General features: G+C 43.4%; 1 protein-coding gene across 1 annotated transcript in view; it reads right to left on the reverse strand.

The window, feature by feature from the left end:
• svild (supervillin d) overlaps positions 1 to 23,448 on the reverse strand; it is a 72,728-nt gene extending 49,280 nt beyond the window's left edge. Inside the window, exons 1-2 of the mRNA XM_084077971.1 lie at positions 23,056 to 23,448; positions 4,426 to 4,985 (exon numbers count right to left, since the gene is read on the reverse strand). Of these exons, the coding sequence (XP_083934097.1) occupies positions 4,426 to 4,802 (377 nt within the window). The 5' untranslated portion in view covers positions 4,803 to 4,985; positions 23,056 to 23,448. The remainder of the gene's footprint in view (positions 1 to 4,425; positions 4,986 to 23,055) is intronic.

A 23,448-nucleotide genomic window follows, 5' to 3' on the forward strand; every position in this document is an offset into this window, starting at 1 on the left:
AAACGGACAAATACAAAGACAACAGTGGAGAGAACAATGGTGGAGGGGGGCGAGGAAGAGAGAGAGGAAGAGCACAAAGAGAGACGGGGGGGATGAGAGAGAGAGAGAGTAATGAAGAGTGAAGGACAGTGGAAGAAGAGGAGGGAGAGGAAGTCGTGTGTCATTGTGTCATTTATTGGGCACATAGATACACATAGTAAACTCCCTCCATCTCTCTGACATGATGTAGTACTAGGGCTGGGGAATTAACCAAAAATACTGCATATCAAAACCCGACATTTAGAACCAAATAACCCAATTAATCTAACCCATGTAGGTTAATCGAATAATCGAGAAGCAGCGTTTGTTTTTGTATATAAAAACAAAATTCACAGGAAATTCTCATCGTTTTTTTTATAATCGACTACTAAATGAATTAGTCTGATTAACCACTTAAGCCCTGCGTGTAGATCTGCTATTTTTCACTATTAAAAAAAATAATCATTCATTGATCGTAATCGAGGCAAAAGTTTGAAAGAATATAGGGAAAGGGAAAGAATATAGTGTCAGTGGAATAGTGGTAGAAATGAGCTGTGCAAGAGGGCTACATGCATACAAGATGTTTCTAAACATTGTGGCATTTCTCACATTTCTGCAGTTATGCGGTGGCGACCATTTGTCTCCAATTTGCTTGGTGAACTCTGGGAAATCTGCTTCCTTCAGGGGGGGGCAGGTACTGTACTGTTCAGCTTTGTTTTTAGCAACATACTGTACAGACCATAAGCCATGTAAACAGCAATTAGCTGAAAATACCATTCCGTGATCTTGTTCATAACTGGAGGCATTTGACTCTGGAGAGCACCAGCACCATAATGGATGGTGTTTATTACAATAGTCTAATGACAGTACAACCTCTGAGAACACACGTGCATGCATGCACACACGCATGCACGTGTGTCGCACACACACACACACACATACGAATGCACATGGCCTGACTTGAAACTAAAACCTCTGAAAACCTTTGAGGTATGAGAAATGTTGAGGCTGTTGTCAACCGCGTACAGTACTCACATCTTTACATGTGTAAATATTTATTGTGCGACGATGCATGTCAAGGAGAACCACACAATGATAAGTATTTTTGAATGCGACTGTAAATGAGTGAGCGGGCAGGATGCCTGTCTGTTGGCAGATAAGCCCATTTCCTGATGTGTTTCCATTTATCGCTGGGAGAAATTGTCGCCAGCTTCCTTAATGCCGTCCCCCATTCCACACAGACACAACATGCCGTCACACAGCCTTCAGTGAATGTGGGTAAAATGACATGACCTTGACACTGCAGCAAGTGTTGGCTACCTGGCCATTTGTTTGTGTGTACACAGTATCTATGACTATGTATGTACTCCAAATACATGAGTCAGTGGATATATTTCTATTTTCAATTAACCCATTTAGACCTGAGGTCGATTTTAAAAAACGCCTTCTAAATCCTGACCTAAGTTTTCTGAAAAATATATATATTAAAAATATATATTAAAAAAATTACAAAAAATGATGTTGCTATATACAGTACATAGCAACAAGAACCCTAAAAGGGGTTCGCGGCTTGAAAGGTATGGTTACGTGATGGGGTTCCAGGTTAAAATGGGTTAAAGTAAATTCAATTATTTTAGAAGTGAAAAAAGTGTCCCATTACCATCAGATGTTCAAATTAGACTATTTGCTCAATGTGCCTTCTCCCACTAGAGTTTCATCGCATTTGAATAACTAGATTGTAAAAAAAAAACTAAAAAACGAAATCTATAATGTATGCACTATGCACAGTAAAATCCGCAATGATAATTTAACTCTGACAGTTGACACATAAGGGTCCATTTGACAGTTGACACTTTGGCACACGCTCTGTTTAAAGTGTCCAGATACATATATGTCATTATATGCTATGTCACTGTCTAGAGAGAAGTGGTGACAGGCTTGTGCGGTTGGCAGTCTAAAATAGGCCAAGTCACAACGTCAACAACAGGACTGGCCTGGCCTGTGGAGGCTGACGTGACAGACGTGTCAGCTGAGCCAGCCTTTCTGTTCTCTGTCAGCGAGTCTGTAGTCTATGTACCTTCACAGTGACACCACAACAAAGCTTTCCCAAATAATCTTTCAATAGAGGTGGGCCACCATAGTAAGACAATCGCTCGTCCCAAAATTAGAGAAAGTGTAAGACATGAAAACAATGTTATTTAGCCAAAACGTAATCACACAACACACATTCACGGACAAAACGTTCATAATAATGAAGATACTTTTGGCAATAACCACTTAATCCTTGCACAGGGAGTAAAGCAACAACAAATCTCACAACATTTTTATAAGAATATTTTTGTTAGGCCTTGATTTATGAAGCGGTGTGACAGGAGTTCTCCACACAAGCACTGTAAAGAATTAGCACAATATCTAGAATTATGATTAAACCTATGTTCTTGCTGTTCTATACTGTAGTTGTACAGCCAACCAGTTGAAGAAACTGCAGATTGAGGCTTAACCTTTGCTTTTATGAAATATCTGAGACTGAGAGGTTTTATGGAAGAAGCTTACGAACATCAATTTACAATTCAAGCAATAGAACATGTTATTTTATTCCTACTTTGACCCTAAATACACTTTTATCTTGTAAAAATAACTGACATATTAAATTCACCATGACATGCCCAAAATAGAGATGCCAGGTTGAAAGTGGTTAACATCAAACCTGGGAGCAAAACTTGAGCAAAGATTGAGCCAAAAACTAAATAGCCCCTAACCTCTACTGCTGTGAAAAAAACTGACAAGAAAGATAAGAAATGCTGCAATGCTCACACGGCCGAGACCTGCAGCAACCTGTCAAACAACAATTAATTTTGTAACACTGCTGCAACAACACAAGGCATGTCTTTCCCAATCTAATAACGTAAAAAGGTTGATAGGATCTGCTCGCACGCCAGTCAGACTTATCTTGGTTCAATAAGTACGGGGCATGAACATTTTGCTTAGAGCATTGTGTCGAGGCACATTCAAACCCTCATCACATTCTCACTGGCTCTCTCTCCTCCATGCTAGTGGTGGAAAAAGTACTCACATTGTTTACTTAAGTAAAAGTATCAATACTGCAATGTAGTACTTAGAAGTAAGTAAAAGTCCAGAATTAAAATTTTGCTTGCGTAAAAGTACAAAAGTATTGGTATCAAAATGTACTTAAAGTACCAAAAGTAGAAAGTGCTCATTAAGCAGAATGTCCCATTTCACAAGTTTTCAAATGTATAAAATCTTTTGAAAATAGCAGATCTACAAGCTCACAATGCGTCGCATCGCGACGCATTGTGAGCTTGTAGATCGGCTATTTTCAAATGGCCAAAATGTATATAGGGCTGAAGTGGGTAATGCATGTTTTGTAATAATAATCAAAATCTACAAAGTAACTAGTAACTAAATTTTTCAACTAATTGTAGTAGAGTAAAAGCACAATATTTTCCTCTGAGGTGTAGTGGAGTAGAAGTAAAAGTACTGAAAATTGGAAATAATCCGGTAAAGTAAAAAACACCTCAAAATTGTACTTAAGTACAGTACTTGAGTAAATGTACTTAGTTACTTTCCACCACTGCCTCCACGCTAGTGTGCACATTCAAATCTCTCACTCGCTCTCCCCCCCCCCTCGGGGTGCTTGTCAGGACGAGACAAGCCTGACGGTGTGCACTCAGCACAATCCCCAGCTCCATTACAGCAAAGAAAACATCCCTGAACCCAGGATGGGACATGTTTTGCGTTATCCATGAACAGGACTCAGGGCATTCCTTGCCACTAATAAGGCCCGACTTATACTTAGACGTGTGCGGATGTCTCGCACCAAATATAGCCGATCTGCAAGCTCACAAACGGGTCGCACTGAAACACGTTGTGAGCTTGCAGATCGGCTATTTTCAGTGCGCAAGCAAGACCGGCGAGCAACTAAGTATAAATTAGGCATAAGAGAGAAAAAGTCTTCCCAGGATACCCGCTCACTAGACCTAAAACGGCTGTAAATTGTACCCAAAACAAGCAGCTCGTACGTCATAACGTCCAAACATGGCAGTCCTGCGCTGCCGAGGCATATGGCCAATTTTGGAAATGTTAGAAGTGGTGTTTACTTCAAAGAGGTGATGGGTACTACTATCTATGGGCTCTGTGAATGCACCAGCCAGATGCATGAAGGATCCACTGGACCCTGGAATCTGGATTTGTACTGTGCAGAGAGATGCCTGGCCGCCTTCATTCAGAGCCAACTACCCTTTGCTTGAAGTTTTCAATATCCAAGACAGTCAGGCTGATTTATTTAGTCTTGATTCATTGGAACACTTAACTGTACACACACTCCCTAACGGCAAGGCATATGCTTCCTAATTTGGTCTATAGAGACGATATATGTCCTAAACTCACCTGTTATGCGAGGACAACTTCACAGCGGAGGCCGATTCTGCTTTCGAGGATAAATCTACGTGATCGGTGCCACCTACATCCACGGAGGACTCGCCGTCAGCTTGCTCTGCCACTTCTGCAGCTTTACTCCTGGGGCCCCTCCTGGTGTGAGTGTGTTCTGATCCATTATCCTCCGACTTCTCCTTCTCCTTGCTTAGTGACGGGCCCGTTTCCGACGAATCGCCGATTTTCCTGTCCCTGCGGACATATTTGGAGGTGAACTCGTCCGTGTTGCCGTAGCGCTCGGCGAGTTCCCTCCTCCTCTCGGCCTTGTAGCGGGCGATTCGTTCGGCCTTAGTCTCCAGGGCGGAGCTCTGTAGGGTATCAACACCATCCATTCTGCCCTCCCCTCTATTCAACTATAGCCCAGAGTTCAGGGGATTCTGGACCGACGCAACCAAACTGAGCAGCCAGATTCCAAGTCAGTTATCCTAACTGTCCAGATCAGAGGCAGACAAGTGGCGTTTGGACTTGGAGTTGCTCTTCCCTTCAGATCTCACTTCGTCCAAGTCATTCCAGTGCTGCAAAACAAAACAGGTAAAAAGCATTAGTATACGTGGATCAGCAATGCATATCACAAAATCCCATACAATAGGCTCTTAAAATCTTTCCAGAGCTATAAATCTGTGGGTCAGGGAGATACATACAGTACTGCTTCGAGCCTGGGGGTCATTGCAATGGAAATTCTATGTAACTGCCTAGGAGCTGGAGCTTCAAGCCAAGCCCAGCAAATATCCTGCCCTGACTAACAAACCCCCCTTGTGAGGATGATGTCAGCTAGATCTGCTCAAAGATGAGCCTGCCCCCAGACCCCGAGAACCGACTGGCTGATCACCGCACTGAGACTCTCATGTAACCTCTATGTAATCCACCCGCTGGGAGAGATGGAAGGAGGGTCGGGGTGGGGGGGGCACGTAAAAAAAAGAAATCAACTACTATAATCATCCTTTTTTTCCCCCTCCTTAATTGGAGGCCAGTGCCTCAGCCCTAATCGCAACTTGAACATCATCCAGTCACGTAATGCTGCTGTATTTACTACAGCGAGAGCAGAGCGATGAGCTCACACAGCACAGAAAAACCACACGTTGGACTTGGAGACCGGAGAGGTCCCGCAGTCGTAGAGAGAGACCCACTTAAACACACACAGGCCGAGCTGACAACAGCAATAAAAAAAAATATTATGTGAGCACAGTCCCGCTCGCTCCACATAAAGACAAAGCGCATGGGGGGGGGGTGTTTCTATAAGGCCGTCTCACGGCACAAATATGTTAACGATACCTATGGAGGCCACAGCCCTCTGGACACCCTGCAAGGAGCTGAGAGACAGAGTCAATGCATGGATGGAGGAATGTTTATATAAGTGGGGCAGGGGGGGGGGGGCGTGTGTGTGTGTGTGTGGGGGGGGGGGGGGTGGGGGGGCCTTAACGTGTCCCTCAGGGATTTTCTACAGTAGAGGGCAAGGGTTAATTCAGCACATCTGGGTTTGCACATTGAATAACTCGTAGCTAGTAGGGATGGGAAAGGGGGGGGCTGTACGCGCTATTGTTGAAACTAGAGGAGGGTGTGAGGCGAACGTTTCGTCGCTGCTGGGCAGAAACCTTGTATCTCCACATTTCAACTATTTTTTTTTTATGGAAATGAATGCCCTGCCTACTTCGTCGTACACTTTGTTGTGATGCAACACATGAGCTTGTAGTTCTGCTATTGCGATGGGCGTGTGTCTGTGGGATTTATCAATATTGATTGAACAGATGAAAAGTATTAACAACAGCTTGTGACTAAATGGTAACTACATCGGATCCCTTGGAACAAACGCTTTCCTGAAAAGTAACGCTTTTGGACATCCGAGGTTTCCACCCGAAAAGAGGCGAGGAGAGAAGAGAAAATGGAGAAGGAGGAGAAGAGGTGTGTGTGTGTGTGTGTGTGTGTGTGTGTGTGTGTGTGTAGGGAAGAAGGGAGCTAAAGGAGAGGTGGTGTCATCATAAGGCAGAGTAAATGAACTCAGTCCAAGGAAGCCAGTGTTGTAATGATGACAGCCGCCCACAAATCTCCTGAAGCCTCCACTAACTACCTGCTGGATCATAAAAACCCCAGCCACAATAATCCAAGTCTTGTTCCACTGAAAAAAAGGAAAAGAAATATGGTGTGGAAATATTACACGGGAAATCAGTGCGTGTCAGGACACGTCTGTGCATGTGTGTGTGTGTGTGTGTGTGAATGGACACAGTAAAACCACAAACTGTTATTCTAGCAGACAAGTGCACCTTGTCTGGGTCTGGTTCTAAGCCTTTGTGATGTCTAAGGGTATGATCACACTGCCCTCCTTAATAAGCACCGCCTTTTTATGCTAAACCTGTGAGAAATTACCAAAAAGGCCACCACAAAAAGACATCTTCCTTTAAAAAACTGGTCAATTGCGCAATTATTGGCAGAGCATTGCGCCTTCAAAAGTGGGTAATGGTTAAACTTTTTTGATAAATGCACAATATGACGTGCACCGCTTTTCATCTGCTGATCATCATGATAAATCATGTCTGCTGTCTCAAGATTGCTGGCTCAGCCATCAGGTCTGCCCTTTGGTTAGCCTGATGTAAGCTTTAAAATGAGCTTCATCCAGACGGAGCTCCTAGACGAGGTTGTGGTCTGCCCCATACCGCTGTCGGGGGTGGAGGATGTCACGTCTTTCATTTTCAGCAGAAAGGGCGCTCTAGGCAGTGCTTTTTCTTCATAACATTCAGACAATGTGAACACACCCTTAGACGGTGCTTCTCACCCATATGTGGTCCCGTTTCTAAAATAAACATTTCTAGGAGAAGCAGTGTAAGAGCAGATTATTCACTTATTAACCAATTGAAAGTCCTTTTTCTGGGGTGAACATTTGACAAAGATAGCAGATCTACAAGCTCACGATGCATCGCGTAGCAACGTGCTGAGAGCTTGTACTGTAGATAGTGTAGAGTGAAAACAGGAGGGGGCCTAGAATAGAGCCCTGGGGGACTTAGGTCCACTAAGTACAGGGTTTAAGTAACCACTTACCAAAGGGTAATTTACCACCAAAAAGTAGGGAGACCTACAGTAAATAGCATGTAAAAGTTACCGGGCCCAAACACTAATTGATGAGGTCAAGCCATTTACACTGTAAATGGATTGACCTCATCAATTAGTGTTTGGGCCCGGGGCAAAGTAAGAGAATATCTAAACATATTTTGAATAAGTTAACATTGACTTGAGAGAGCACCAAGAGCAGCCATGCTCCGAGGCATTAATAACTGGTGGCGTCATCATCTGTACCTTTGCTGAATTTCAATCCAAAGCAAAAACATGCACACTTCCTTATGAAGGCAAAGGTTCCTGAGGTTGGATGTGGATTTCAGAGCAAAGTTGCCAAAGTTCACCTACCTAAGTCACATTACCTATAAAAGGAGCACGGAGCGGTGTGCCAAAGCATGATCGCGCAGATCCAAAACAAAAATGCTGCTTTGTTTGGAAGCTGCCTATGTTATTTCAAGCGAACAGGGGGGGGGGGGGAGGTTGGCTGGGGGGCGGGAAACCCAAGGCTGTGAGTCATACATGAGAAATCATCACCCCTATCAGGGAATGGTGAACTCACCCGAGGCTATTTGTTTTGTTTTCTCTTTACCTTTTTATGGTTGGTTCTCGAGAAGAAGGGTTGGTTGGAACAAGTGGAAACATGCAGGGCCAGAAGGCACACTACACAGCGAGCTCTTCAACGAGGCCTTCGTGTGTCTCTGTGAGCCACGAGCAATGTTCCAGCACAAGCAGATGTTTAAAGGCACTTTCAGAGCGCAAAGCTTTTATAGCGCAGCAGACCTCATCCATTTCCATCAGCGTTTTGTGTGTACCCTGATGTTTCTGACAGATGTACTGTGGCAGTCGGTGCAAACACATCTTAATTTGCGGTTTTGTTGGTGGACGGGACACTTGATAAAGGTCACCAGGGAACATATCGCTTTACACCAGGGCTCTACTTTAACAATTCATGTCTTCATTTTCCACAAACGCAAGCCTGACAGTTTACCAGTTAAGCTCATATTGGAAATGTGGATTCTGGGGACATGTAAACAAACCAAACCCTCTGTTTTGAAGAGCTCGGTGTTGCTCTCCGGCCTCTCAGCTGCCCCGGGGAACTGTTACAGGCCATGAGAGGAAGCTCTGTCCCAATAACGGCCAAGTGTGTCACTTCCCGAGGGCGAAACATATCCTATTTCATAAAAGCTCAATTAATCACGGTATTGTCCTCCCAATCTGGGCAACTGTCCAGAGTTTTCTCGAGGGGAAGGATGGGCGAGGACATCGCCTTCGGGACGGGATCAAGGGGCATGTTTCCCTCTCACGCTGAAACGAGTGTCTCAAGTCATTATGTGTCCTGTACTCTCTGAGGTACGAGAACTCCTTGGCAGTCTGTTATTTGTTTTCTTTCCCCTGCAAAGACCACCCGCCATGCTGGCCAGCAACCTTGGCTTTCCCTGTGCAGACTTGCATTTCTTACCAGCTAAATAACTCAAGCATTCTACTATATAGGCCAACACTAAAGCCTGGGTTATACTTAGTTGCGCGTGGTTGTCACGCACCGAAACTAGCTGATCTGCAAGCTCACAACGTGTCACGCTGTGATGCGTTGTGTGCTTGTAGATCTGCTATTTTACAGTAGGTGTGCAATAACAGCAAGCAACTGAGAATAAATCAGATGTAACCGAGAGAGGTTGCAATACCCCACACACCATTCAAAGAAGACTGGGTCTCTGCAAGGCTAGCTCCATATGGGCAGGTCCTATAGTTTATCTAAATTGCACTTATCTTTTTGACCCGTTACAAATACAAGCCTTGATCTGAACACCAGCAGGTCAACTGGCTGGTGTTACACAACACTGTGTGACCAAAACCTCATAACTCAACCGTCATGCAGAGAATGTATTGAAAGCAAAAGCTCTCAAAATACTTTTTTTCCCTTTTCAGTCCCTCCCCAAAATGCCAGAAAGTTCTGGCCAACAAAAAGGTTGAGGTGAAGTTTTATCAACACCACCAGGATGAAAGTTTACAAAATGTAAACAACATTTTCCCTTTGGTGATCCAACAACAGCTGTGGCAAATTCACTAATGGGGAACATCTTGAGATGGAGTAAGTTGATATTTAGATTTAGAAGCATGCGTAAATGATAGCACATTGGTTCAATTCAACCTGTAACAGAGTTAGTGCAAAGTTCAGTCTGATCTTGTTAATGGATAGTATAGTGAGTCAGGACTGAGTCAAGCTGAACTGCAAAACTCTGAGAGTTAAACTGGGAACGGGAAAAAGAAGGGAAAGAATGGGGAACAGCACAGACTCCATGTCCACCTACTGACCCCATCCTCATTACTCACAGCCCACTGGTGTCACTATCTATATACGAGAAGCATTAGAGTTCACAGTGGGGGAATGAAAACACTATCACACACTGACCCCTGTAGAGAGTATGCTCTTAAACATGGGTTCAAGGGTTCATTCCCCTCGTAGCAGGACAAGACCTATAGTCAAAAAGCTGCCTCGGGGGGCCAAACCGCCCGACCTGCAGTCTATTAAGTCTCTGGATTCCTTCAGAAATCGCGTGTCTGTGCAAGAACGCTCAATGGGGAATGCAGGGGCAACACCCCAAGATCATCAGAGCGCAGAGATCGTGACTGTATCGATATTCTAAGGCTTCCTCTTGTATTGTTTTAAAATTAATGCCAAGACTTAAGCCTGAATAAACAGACCCATTGCCTGCGGTCCACTTATGGACAAGAGATGAGTGCAATTGTATGTGCGCTGTTATTAAGGTCTTATCAGACACACTCTTCCTTTCAACACGGCCTCGAAACACAGACCTCACAGCAGGGATAGATAGGGGTCGGGGCACTAAAGCAACAAAGGCATCTACATTAGCTGGAAGCAACTGCCGACAGTAGAGGTATCAATGCATCTCATCACTGAGCTTACAGGCAGCAAACAGTCATCCCAACCCAGTTTTCAACAATGTTTGCATTTCACACTTACAGTAATAGTGTGAGATAATGTGTAAGCATAGAGCCAGCTTAATATTACAGCCAAGGCTACAAAAACTGATGGCATCTGAAAATTGGATGATGGCAAAGCCAAACATTTTCAAATGTTTTCACTTATTTTAAAGGTTTTCAAAAATTGCAGATCTGCAAGTGTTATGTTTATTTTCGCTATTTGTCGTACAACAAATGATGCATACATAGGGCATAAGTGGTTAAAGACACCCAGAAATGAGATTTCCTTTCCTTCGCATGCAGAGAAGTGCTGGGTAAGGATACAGCCAGCTCCTGGCACACATTCTTCCTAAGAGAGGAGGGTGGAGAGTGGAAAGTATTTCCCATAGTGAGAAACCCAGGTGTCAGTACAAAACAGCAAGACCAGCAGTCTCTGCTGTGGAAGTTCTAAGGGAATTGATGTTTGGAAAGCAGAATGACAAGTAGAGTCTTACTTGCATGTACTGCTGAGCGATATGGACAAAACAAATATCTATGATACCTCAATATCGATATTGTGCGGCAATATGGACTTCATACAGACTGCACGCCACACACACAAACATATGCAACACATGCAATACACATACTTAGGGGTAAATAGTTATTGAGCCGTGTGCACATATCACATATGGATAGTATTTAGAAGCAGGACGCATGCACACACTTACACCTTCAAGCACCTCAAAATGGTCTAGGATTATAATGTACATACACATACGTTGGTATTTCTATTTACCTTCTATAATAACTAAGTGGATAAAGGCAAATAAGAGAAACATTAGTCAGGTACTGTAAGTTCAGAAAACATCACATAACAAAAGTCTAAGACAATATCTAGTCTCGTCATATAACAATATTGATATAATAATATCGATACTGTACTGTATGTTGCCCAATTCTACTTCTGCAAAGCAAAGTCCAGAGTATCAGGCTTAACTCTGAGTTATTACACTCCGAGATATTTTGTCCCTGAAGCATCCATCAGCCCAATAGCACTACTTTTTCTGCAATCTGAGCAATGGAATTAACTAATTTGCCAATATGAGTTAAAAAAGAAAAAGATTAATATCAATAATTCAAGTGCAGATCTACATTTTCTTACATAGTATAAAGCTATTGTAATGTAAAAGGAATGCTGCGTGGAAAATGCAACCTTACCTTTGCCTTTTCACAATGCTTTTGAAGACAGTGACACAAGAGGAATGTGATATCCCTTTGCTGTGGGAGAAAGTGTCTGTGTGGCCTATCTGGTGTCTGTGTGTCTGTGCATGCATGTGTGCCTGCCTGCAGCCAGGTCATGTGACCAGCCAGTCAGAGACAGGCTTGGTTATGGGTCATCAGCTCCTAATCCAATAACCATATCTGACTTCTGCATGTGCTAAGCGGCGACTTAGACCTATTACAAGTATTCATTATTCAGCCGAGCAAATGCATCCGAAAACACTGAAAAACGGAGGCGGGCCTTATTGTGCATTTCTTCAAACCACCCTCTTACAGTAATAGACCGCGTAATGAGAGGCCAACATGTTTCTCATTATAAAGCCATTTTCCTGCACTTACTGCAGTCTCATTTAAGGGCTGTGCCTGCAACCGTAGGCAGAATGAAGACAGGGTTTAATACTAATAGCAAATCGTACAGCATTTCCACCCTGCGCTGCTGAAGCGGGCATCGACTAATACAGGAGCGGTGCGTTTCCACTAATGATGCTGAAACACTGTATCATCATGACTCAACTTCTTCCTCATTGACTGAGCTGGTGAGGGAAGGGTAGAGCATGGAAGGAGAGACGAGAAGATGAGAGGGGAGAGTGCGGTTTAGAGCTGCAACTGTAGATTATTTTCTTAGCGATTATTCTATCAATTACCATTCCAATTAATCTAATAATCGAGAAGCGCGTTGTTAAATATTTGTGTTTTACATACTGTATCCACGTCGAATCAATTAACCACTGAACACTTTACACCCGATTTTGTTAAAAAATATTGATATGTACATCACATATTCTGATGACATGCCCAAAATAGGGATTGAATGTGAATCGATTATCTTTTATAAAATCGGTTAAATCGGTTTGATTAACTGTTGCACCCCTAGTAGCGCAGAGGAGGAAGAGGCTGGGAGAATTGGGGTTGGGATGGGGGGAAAAGCAGAGCATAGTTATATAAAAATATAATTATGGGGTAGAGTATCAAGATTAGATAAGAGGGATGGTGGGGTAGGGGTGGGGGTTGGAGACAACTGCTACTCGGAGGAGGGTGGGGGGGGGAGAAGCAGGGAGAGGCGATGGGAGAGATGGCTGGAGAGAAAAAGGAGGCTTTTGTGGGTGGTGGAGGAGGAGCATGTCATGTGTCTCCAGGGTGCCAAGAGGCCCCATGCAGCCTGGTGGTGCTGGTGGCGAGGGTCTTAGGGGTCTGCTGCAGTAAAAGGAAGATGGGGCGAAAATGGGGCCCGAGACTAATCCAGTGTTTCCCAAACTTTTTTGCTCGAGAGTCGAGACCCAAAAGAGAGAATTTTGACGTCTCCCCGGGACCCAAACTTACAAAAATAGATTATGAATTAATCACTTAAGCCCTATTTAATACTGAAAATAGCCGATCTACAAGCTCACAATGCGTCACGTCGCGATGTGAGCTTGGGGATCTGCTATTTAAAAATGTTAATGTTTAGATAATGTTTGGGTGTTTTATTTATTTATTTAGAAAATGTCTTGAAATAATAATACAAATTGTAGGCTGCGTAAAAAAGGGACCCATAAAAAAATGGTCTGTGACCCCGAAATGGGCCCCGACCCATTGTTTGGGAAACACTGGACTAATCCATCTGACACACACACAGACACACACACACACACAGAAATCCTTTTTACCAGAAGCCCTGCTGACTGAAGCCAGTCATCCATAAGGCAGTTGACATTACAACCCCCTGGTCTACTCATGCCTGGAGTCTGTGTCACCCAAAAGTGACCCCACTGTAATGAGCAGTGCATGAACAACAGACCCCCTACATGTCTACAGTACATCTATCTCACTGCAATGTGGATCAACCAACCATGCTTATTATATTACCAATCTTACCACCTCCCCTCAGTCAGCTAATAAGTCATGTCTACCAAAGTTCTCATAATGATTGTGTTGTGTGCTGTGGGCAGTTGTACACAGTGTGTGTGTGTGTGTGTGTGTGTGTGTGTGTGTGTGTGTGTGTGTGTGTGTGTGTGTGTGTGTGCGTGCGTGACATAAGAGAAAAAAAGAGACAGAGACACACAGAGACAGAAAGAGTTCCCCCCCCCCCCCCCTTTAACCCAGAGGTTGTTTTTGTTTTATAGTCTTTCTTTGTCCCAGCCTTCCGGCTTTCTGCATTCAAAAAGGAGCCATTAAACATGACGCACACGAGAACGCAAACAAGGAAATAAATGGGTGCAAGAGAGAGAGTCAATATGGACCCATAAGGGTCCGTACCCATATTTACACTCACAGGGTTGAAACGGACTGGATTTTGCAGTGTATGATCATGGAGGTTGGACTGGAGGAAGGGTGGGGTTTATGGGACTTTATCTGGCTGGCAGATCAGGAATCTCTCTCTCTCTCACTGCACACACACACACACACACACACACACACACACACACACACACACACACACACACACACACACACACACACACACACACACACACACACACACACACACACACACACACACACACACACACACACACACACACACACACACACACACACACACACACACACACACACACCCACACAAAGCGTGCTAAGTTGGATTCCGTTCAGAGAGCTAATGTAGGCCAGATACACACACTCAGAGGGCTTTTTAATGGGACAGATGTAGTAGCTACAGATATATACCACACCAAGTGTTATCCTGCTGCAGTGCTGCCCCGACCACAACCAACCACACCAAGCACACAATGCAAGGCCAGTGTGTGTGTGTGTGTGTGTGTGTGTGTGTGTGTGTGTGTGTGTGTGCGTGCGTGCGTGCGTGCGTGCGTGCGTGCGTGCGTGCGTGCGTGCGTGCGTGCGTGCGTGCGTGCGTGCGTGCGTGCGTGCGTGCGTGCGTGCGTGCGTGTGTGTTTCAGATAAGATGGGCCAATCGCAGTAGGAGGAACAAGAAGCTGAAAGACTTTCGGAACCATTTCCACATGTACTTCCAGTCCTTTCTTGTGATGTATCACCTTGGCCCCACTCTCCCGGACCCAAATTGTCAAATAAAAGCAACATTTTAAAGGGCACCCATAGGAAGAAATTACAAAACAAAAGCCTTCAGACACCTTAGAGGTATAACAGGTAGGATCTTCCAAAAAAACCTATGTATAGAGTAGACCCATATAAAATAATCCCTCTCAATCATCACTTACAACCCACTACAAATGTGTGGTGTGTCGACAAACCGCAACCGACGAATCCTACTCGTTATAACGTTAAACTGCAAATGTGCGGAAACCAACCAGTAGACCTGACTTTGACGAATATTGTCCGTCTCAACTTCAAACAAATGCATGACAGACAATTAGGGTGCAATTAAGCATTAGACATCCATCACAACAATTCCAAGTAATTTGATGACAGACATTTAAAACCTGGATCTGAAACCGATACAGGGCACAGAGCTGAAAGAGAAAACCAGGTCCCAGTCAGAGCCAGATCACGTCTGCTACTCGGACTGAAGCCAGATTGCAAAAGGCAGCAATAAATTCTTAAACTTAGAGTGCCACAAGCCTATTTCCTTCAAAATAATGATCATTGGGTATTACCGTTATATATCGCAATCCCCCCAAAATAATGGTACATTTAAGTGTTACATTTCTGTGGACGCATCGAACAGCTCATAAAAATACTGGATTCGTCATTTTTTTTCAAAGCCCACCCTGTCTCACCAAAGCACTTCTCTCCCTACTCATCCTTCTCCTTTGCCAAATAGAAAGAGCGATCTTTTTAAACACTTTACAACTGCTTCGCAACAACAATGCTGGTGTAAATAAAACTTAAGCTGAAATGAAAGAAAATCAAAGAAAACTTCTACATGCATGGATGGATTACATGCTGTAGATTATCAATAAATTCCATATGATCTTGACTATACATTTTATGGTTGCTGATGTTGAAGTGCATTCACATCAGGCATGACACAAGTATTTATTTGAGTGACGCGACTCATTAATAAGTCAATGTGAGGGGAGGTGCATTTGTCCTGATACATCAGGAGTGCAGTCTGTTCTGCACATTTGCCAGAGTTTACCAAGCTTGTAACTTACATTGGGAAAGTGAAAATACAGTCTTGGTCTTGAGAGGTAATGTTGAGTCGTTAGACAAATGAAAAACAGAAAAAGTACCAAAATCATGGCACTGCGTCTTCAAAGCGTTTCAGATGACTAATTAAGGTGTTGTTGTGTGGGAGTCCTGAGCCATCAAAGGATATAAGCCTATTATAGATGGCCTTTTATTTTAGAAAACATTGTGTACACAAAAAGTTATCTCAATATACTGTATTCTTTGGTCAATATCATGGAGCATTATTCTCATTATTATTCCCTACTACATAACTTGGGGAAACATGAATGAACCACAGGACAGTAATCCCCTCCATCACTCTTGCGCTGGGAGTTTCAGTCCTGTGCCTTCGGTTAAATACCATCTAATGTGACTTTTACACTTGTCAACAGCCGTGGACTTTAAAACTAGTTCAGGCCCAGACTGGCGCCCTGGACCCGTGGGAGAATACTGAAGTTCAAAAGGCTTAACTAACATCTCACTCTATCAGATGAGCGTTGAGGTAGGGGAAGTGGTGAGAAAGAGGCAGAGTGCGAAATGTAAACGGAGAGAGAGATGGGACACAATCACAGAAAAGACAAAACACTGAACACATGGAGGGGCATACAGCGACAGAGAGAGAGAGAGAAATCTAAGTCATATGGGGTCTCTCCCTTTCTCTCGTGATCTCTGGCAATCCACTGGACAGCATCTGGACAGCTGGAATTTGACCAAGGTGGGGGATGTGGGAGAATGGAGTTTCTCATTTTGCATGGGGGGTGGGGGGTGGGGGGGGCACAGTATTAATAGCTGAGATACAGTATTAAGAGAGGTGGAATTAACCATTGAATGGCAGACAGCCCTGACTGTAAGCTGGTGTGAGTGTTTTTAATGGACACACTGTGGCAATGCTGCAAATGTATTCTGTTTAAATGTCACAAATTAAGAAACCCATCTTGCTCGCACATAGCGGTTCACTGAGGATTATGGGTATCAGTACAGTGAAACGCCTTCTGAAATGAATGCCTTGTTCTGAGGCATGAATGTGGGGAAAAGCAGTTCAAAGTCAAAGTGGGCTACTCCCTCTGAATGTGACATTTCCTCGTTGCAAGCACTCATTTGCATGGCCACTAGATCTGCGTCAGGTATTAGCCCTGCTTGCATGTTGTTTACTGTATAAAGAGTTCAGTTTTTAAGGGTGATATTTGTTGTTGATGATGTCACTCCACATGAAACCTCAACTCTCAGTATTGCTCATGTTTTCAAATGAACTGAGGCACTGATGGTCCCGAGAACTCATTGAACTCATTGCATGTTTTGAACAACAAATGGCTGTTAATCTAAAAACAAAGCAAAGAGGAATTAAACCTGTCATAAAAATATATAATATGATCTGTTCTGTTGGCATTTTCCGTAGAGAAAGACATAAAATGGAAACATCGTCATTTTTGAGTAGAAAGGACCCGTTTTGTGGATCAATGCTAAGCAAACCTTGTGCAACATCTGTATTACTAGTGCTTCCATGTCCAAACAGAAGGCTTTAGAAATCCCCCAACCCACATCTGGTCTACCCGGATCTAGGATATTAGTCTGTCTGGCTCCAATGGTGTTTCATGGAGGAACCGCAGATCCTGTTTCTGCTATGGAGCAAGTAACCATTTAACCCACTTTCAAACTGGAGTCTCTACTTTTGGGCACGTCAATATACTGTACTACTGTAGGTGAAAATCTTCTATGTTTGAACCTTTTTGAAAGTATAAAATAATAGGCCATAAGTTGTTAACCCTTGGTTTCCTCTCCCTCACCTTTGATACACCCAAACCCGATCTTTGCATCAACTATTGCCTGTGTCCCATTTGGATGGCAAGAAATGATATGATAAAATCGAGTGAAATGTAGTAAGGTCTGGCTTTGTGACGCTTGTCTCATGTGGTCCCCAAAAGAAGTGCATATGCCTCACAAATGAAAGTCAGGTGTGCAATGAAATTCAACCCTGAGCAATGTGCAACGTGAAACTTATATTTGTGTAAGACATCTGCATGGGCCCCGGCTGTGCAGGCGATGACTAAATAATACAGTTTAACATCTTGAGTGTCAATGCTGGAAACCTGCCACTCTAATTGCTAGCCTCGCTTATAAATATGTTTTAACAGAGATTAGCCTCCGGCTAACCCCTAGCACCCTTCTCCGGGGAGTTCCAATTGCTCATGTTGTCACATCCCCTCTCCCTACTGTAAATATTTGTGCTGTGGAACTGCCTGGCGGGGCGGCAGACACCGGCCTCCGCTGAGTGCCGAGGAGAGAGAGGGGAGTCGGGTTAGGCCAGGAGAAAGGAGAGACAGAGGAGGTGAGTGGGTGGATTTCCTGGCTTATAGCCCATTGACTGTAGCCTGCATTTTTTGTATCCGTTTGTGGAAAAAGAAAACAGTACTAGAAGACCATTCGTTTTTTTGTTGTTGTGAGGTAATAAGGGTTTAAAGCTAATGAAGAATAACAGTATCTTCTTCTGGCCCAGTGGATAACTTCTGTAACAGTGACCCTGCAATAACTGCTTTATCGCCACCAGGCCGAAGGCAAAGGGGAAAAAGATTACAGTATGTTCTCGCTGCAGTATGTTTTGTTTTTGTCAATGTCTATTGCCAGGGTCTATTTGTCCGGGGTTAATCTCAGAAACCAATGGACTGATCAACCATCAATTTCTGTTTCATATTTCTTTTAATATCTAACTTACTTTTTCTATAATGGAGGTCAAAGAAGTCAGTCAGATTGGGCTGAAACCTTGCCCAATTATAGAATCATACATCATACAAAATATGTCATAGATGGCTGACATCATAGACTGCCACTGGCCACAGTTCCTGGTGGATCTATGCGCTCTGCTCCACTGAGCATCTCTAGTTTATTTAGACTGGGGTTCTTTTATAGGAAATTCTGAGGCCATGAAGCCTCTACCCAGTAAAACGATTTATATATTTTTAATTTGACCACACACACAGTGGAGGCTTAAAGTGTAAACATTTTGTTATTGCCCTGAGATACAAATGCTATGTTCCCATGAAATGCAGGTGCAAACTTGTACAACAACAGATTCTTCAGCAAACACCAAGCTATTACTGTAACTGTATAAACAAATGTATAAATATGTATACTGACCCAAGCACAAAGCTTAAAAATAAGATACTTTGTGATTAAAAACATGACTGAAATAAAAATTGAAATAGCTAAAATGATGGTAAGCTACCTATGCAGAAGATACACAAGCACAAACCTTGCTTCAAGGTATCTTCCTCTTAGTGGCCCATTAAATGCTGTAATTACCCAATAAATTACCCATATAAATCTGAATTACAATTCTAAATTACCAGGTTGGAGTGTTTATATCCCCTCAATTAAGGTTTGGCTAAGCCACACTTTGCGTCAGGTAGGCTACATAGTAAAATTCGGAATTGAACTCTGAACACTTTACAATTAACACTGAATTTTACTGTGTATTTCCGCAGTTGAGTGAGCGACAGCCCTTATGTTTATGATGACAGCATGCTGGCATAACAGAAACACTGGCCTTTTAACGATGAGTTTGAAAAAACTGGACACAAACACACATAGGTGTGGCAACACAGTGAAGGCCCTTAGCCTAGGTCTTATGAAGAATCTTGAAGATCTACCAACTAAGTGGGAAAGGTTAAAGTCTAACATAAAAGCTGCCGAACCTTTGGTTCACAAAGCAGCTAAAAACAAGTCAAACACAAAAGCCACCAAACAAAATTGCAATGCACTGGCTCTGCAGGCCCAGACTGTAGCATTAGTAGCTCCAACGAGGTCTGTGTTATTTCAAAACAAGCTTTATTTTGTCAACTAGCCCTTCTTTGCCTAAGAAAATAGTCCAGTGTCTTTCTTGGGATACTAGTAGCCTTGTTCCGACACCGATACCAGTATCGGAAAAGCTGCCGATACTGCCTAAAAATGCTAGTATCGGTATCGGTGAGTATGCCAGTCTGTGCCATTCCAATACCATATCAGTTATAACATGATGATATGTCATTTACAGTAATCGATTATTTTCAGATGGGGGGGGGGGGGGGGGATACATATCATTTTGGGGGTCCCTTACATGAAAACGTTTGAGAACCACTGATATAGCAACATGCGTTTTTTTTCAGAAAACTGTTAGAATTTAGAAGACATTTGTTATGGGTTAAGTGGAACTGGATAAAAGAAAATAAAGTCATGGTCACCTATACATTCTTCATCTGAAGTGGTGATGCAACACTTTGCACACATCACCTGTTCCAACTTCCAATATTCCCATTGAGCCCGCAGCCCTGATCCAAAGCACACTTTCCCCTCCCCCTCCTCCTCCTTTTCTCCTCCTCCCCTCATCAGCCTCCCCCCCAGTGTGTTGAGTAATGAGACGCCTGCAGAGAGGCAACCCAACACCGCCATGGGCTGACATTTACGTGTTCAGGTGAACGCCAAACACTTAACCGCTAACTCCCAGCGCTAACGCTCAACTGCCCAACTACAATGGAGCTGCTGTCTCTTTGTTTGGGGTCTTTTACACGGTCCAGTGTCAAGAAAGAAGGCAGGCAAAAGAGCAAGAGGAAGCGTGCGCTAGAGCATTGGTTCTCAAAGTGGGGTCCGGGGACCCCCAGGGGTCCTTGCAGGTGGGGTACTAGGGGGGTCCCCAGCAAAATGAGTTAATATAGCATCACAATCATTTTTGAACCACTCTAACCATACTTTATACTTTGGGATATTTAAAAGATAGCAGATATACAAGCTCATAGCGTGGCACAGAGTGCCGCACTATGAGCTTGTAGATCTGCTATTTTTGAAAGAATCCCTGGCACAAAATGTTTTTGAGATGGGGGGTCCGCAGCCAAATGCATATCATTTTGGGGGTCCTTGACATGAAAATGTTTGAGAACCACAGTGCTAGACGAGAGGAGAGGAGAGGAGAGGAGAGGAGAGGAGAGGAGAGGAGAGGAGAGGAGAGGACCACTCCCTGCTCTGGCATGTTGGAGCAGGGGGTGGGGGGGGGGGGGGGGGAGGGGGTGGGCTGTTGTGACATGACCGCTGTCAGAGACACAGCCCTGGTCTACCTCTCTCTGAAACAAGAGCAGGAAGAGCTCTATCCCATATAATGACATATTGACACACGCTCTAATGATTCGTAGTACAATACATGAAAGCATAATTATGGTCCATTATGAAGCATAATAAGTACGATTAGGCCTAACGTCCTGCAGACTGGATCCTTTTTATATTCAAGCCAATTAAATGATGTAATTATGTAACTCGCATAATGGCCTTCCCCAAAATGGATACAATTACTCATGTCGGACATGAGCTCTTCAACCACTTACAGTATGTTATTATGACCTATTAAAAATGTTTCAAAAATAGCCGACACAAGTTTGTAGATGTGCTATTTTTGAAAGAATTCACCTAAAGATATGTCCAAAATAGGGAAGCCAGGGTGAAAGTGGACATGTACAGTACAGTACGGCCAATTGACAGCTGTACAGCTAGAACCAGATGCATGTCAAGGACCACACAGGGCAAAGCAGAGCCGTGATCACATACTGGGCAAACAAACTATGCCTCCACAACGCACTCACACAACGGTGCAAAACACACACACCTCAAATTCTAGCACCGCACAGTCCAAAGAGTCCAAAGCTTTATCCGTCTCCAAAGCATATGCCTCCTCGCCCACGCAAGTAGTTTGCATATTTTCTTTGCATTCTGTGCCGTGTCATGTTGACTTGACACAGACAAACACTGACTTTGATTCCAGCGTGCCGTGTACTGCATGCCAAGTCACATAATCCATTCCACTGTATAGCCACCAGTGTGAGTGTGTGTGTGTGCCACGGCCTTTTTTCACACCAGAAACCAAAACGAGTGTTTACAGTAACTCTGTCAGTCTGTAAAGTATTTCAGCGTGTTTCGTTTGGCCTTTAGCCCTTCCTTCGCTTTCTTATCCCTCTGTGTTTTCACAGGTGTCTTGCAGAAAACTTCCCTGAAACTGCTCCCCTCTGTCACTGCTTTGCTTCGCAGAGGGACTCCCCAGTCTCTCCCCACTCCCATAAGGACGCTTTGGTCTCCCACTTGAAGAAAGAGTGGAGGCGAACTGTGGTCAACTGGGCTCCGTCAACCAGAACACTTCTGGGCAGCTGGCCAAGTCCAAGGACAGTGGGCTAAACAATAAGCTTGGCTGGTGTGACGTGGAGAGGCTCATTCAGTCTCGTATGGCCCCCCGTCCATTCAAGCATAGGACATGGCAGACACAGGGCATTCAATAGACAGTCTGGCACACCAGCTGGCATGATGGAAGAGCTGTCACTTTCACTGTAGCAGGACAGTCTGAGGAAGGCTTCCACTAAATCGGATCAAATGTCTTGGAAATGGCTTGAAATTTAATTTGAGGAGATCAGAGTGGTAAGAAGAACTGTCTTTTTGTCAATTCATTATGTCATGAGAACTAGACGGATTAGGGAAGGAAGCTGCTCTGAACAACACGAGGGTGTGTTGTGTAGTAGTGTGTAGTACTACAGTTTCATAATAAAGACTGAGTGCAATGTTTAAATGTTGTCATACCAAATTGTGGCTGATGTGCCACAAAATATAATTATAGGCTATAATCACTGGTGCTGATCACCATCAGCAGCACCAGTGATGGAAAGTAACTAGTACATTTACTTAAGTACCGTACTTAAGTTAAGTAAAGGTTTGAGGTACTTTTACTTTACTGGAGTATTTCCAATTGTCTATACTTTTACTTTTACTCCACTACATCTAAGAATCAAATATTGTACTTTTAACTCTACTACAATTATTAGAACACTTTAGTTACTAGTTACTTTGTAGATTTGGATTATTAGTACAACACTTTGGCTATCTACAAGCTCATAATGCACACATTGTGAGCTTGTAGATCTGCTATTTTCAAAAGATTTGTATACCAATATATTTTGGAACCTGTCAAATGGGATATTCTTACTTTTGGTACTTTAAGTATATTTTGATGCCAATACTTTTGCACTTTTACTCAAGTACATTTTGATTTCAGGACTTTTTCCTTTTATTTAAGTACAAATGTTGAGCACTTTCACCACGTTGATCAACACATCTGTCATCACAGTCAGCCAGTCTAACAGGAAACGTTTTCGCTAGAGTAACACTTCCAACCCCGACCAGACCAACACACTTTCAGTTTAGTCATTACACAGTAACAACATGACACAGAATACATACAAACAATGTAACTTTACTTCAACTTACCCGTAAATCGCTTGATGTTGCTCAGCAAAACAACATTCCCCCAGTAAAAAGCAGTCAGTGGGCTATTCTGGAAAAACCTGTGGAGACTGGAGGGAGGAATAATCGCTTTCGCAGATCTGACAGTTCAAAATAACTCGAAAAAACGTGACTCTATTTCAGAAAATAAAAAATAGTAAAAAGTAATGGAAAATGAAACAGCATGCGATGAAGACAGCCAGGCTTTGTGTTGTTGTCCTGAACCGCGGGAGAAGAACAAAAACATATGGAAACTTCTCTTTGTAAAAAGAGACTTTCCGATATGTTCCTTGCACCGCTGCAAGCCTCACAAGCAGACAAACACAAAGGTAAAGTAGTAGATTTACAAACCCTACCACCACCTCCTGCTGATCTAAA

The sequence above is a fragment of the Gymnoscopelus microlampas genome, assembly GCF_963454915.1.
Source record: "Gymnoscopelus microlampas genome assembly, chromosome: 14".
In the NCBI taxonomy this organism is placed as follows: Eukaryota; Metazoa; Chordata; class Actinopteri; order Myctophiformes; family Myctophidae; genus Gymnoscopelus; species Gymnoscopelus microlampas.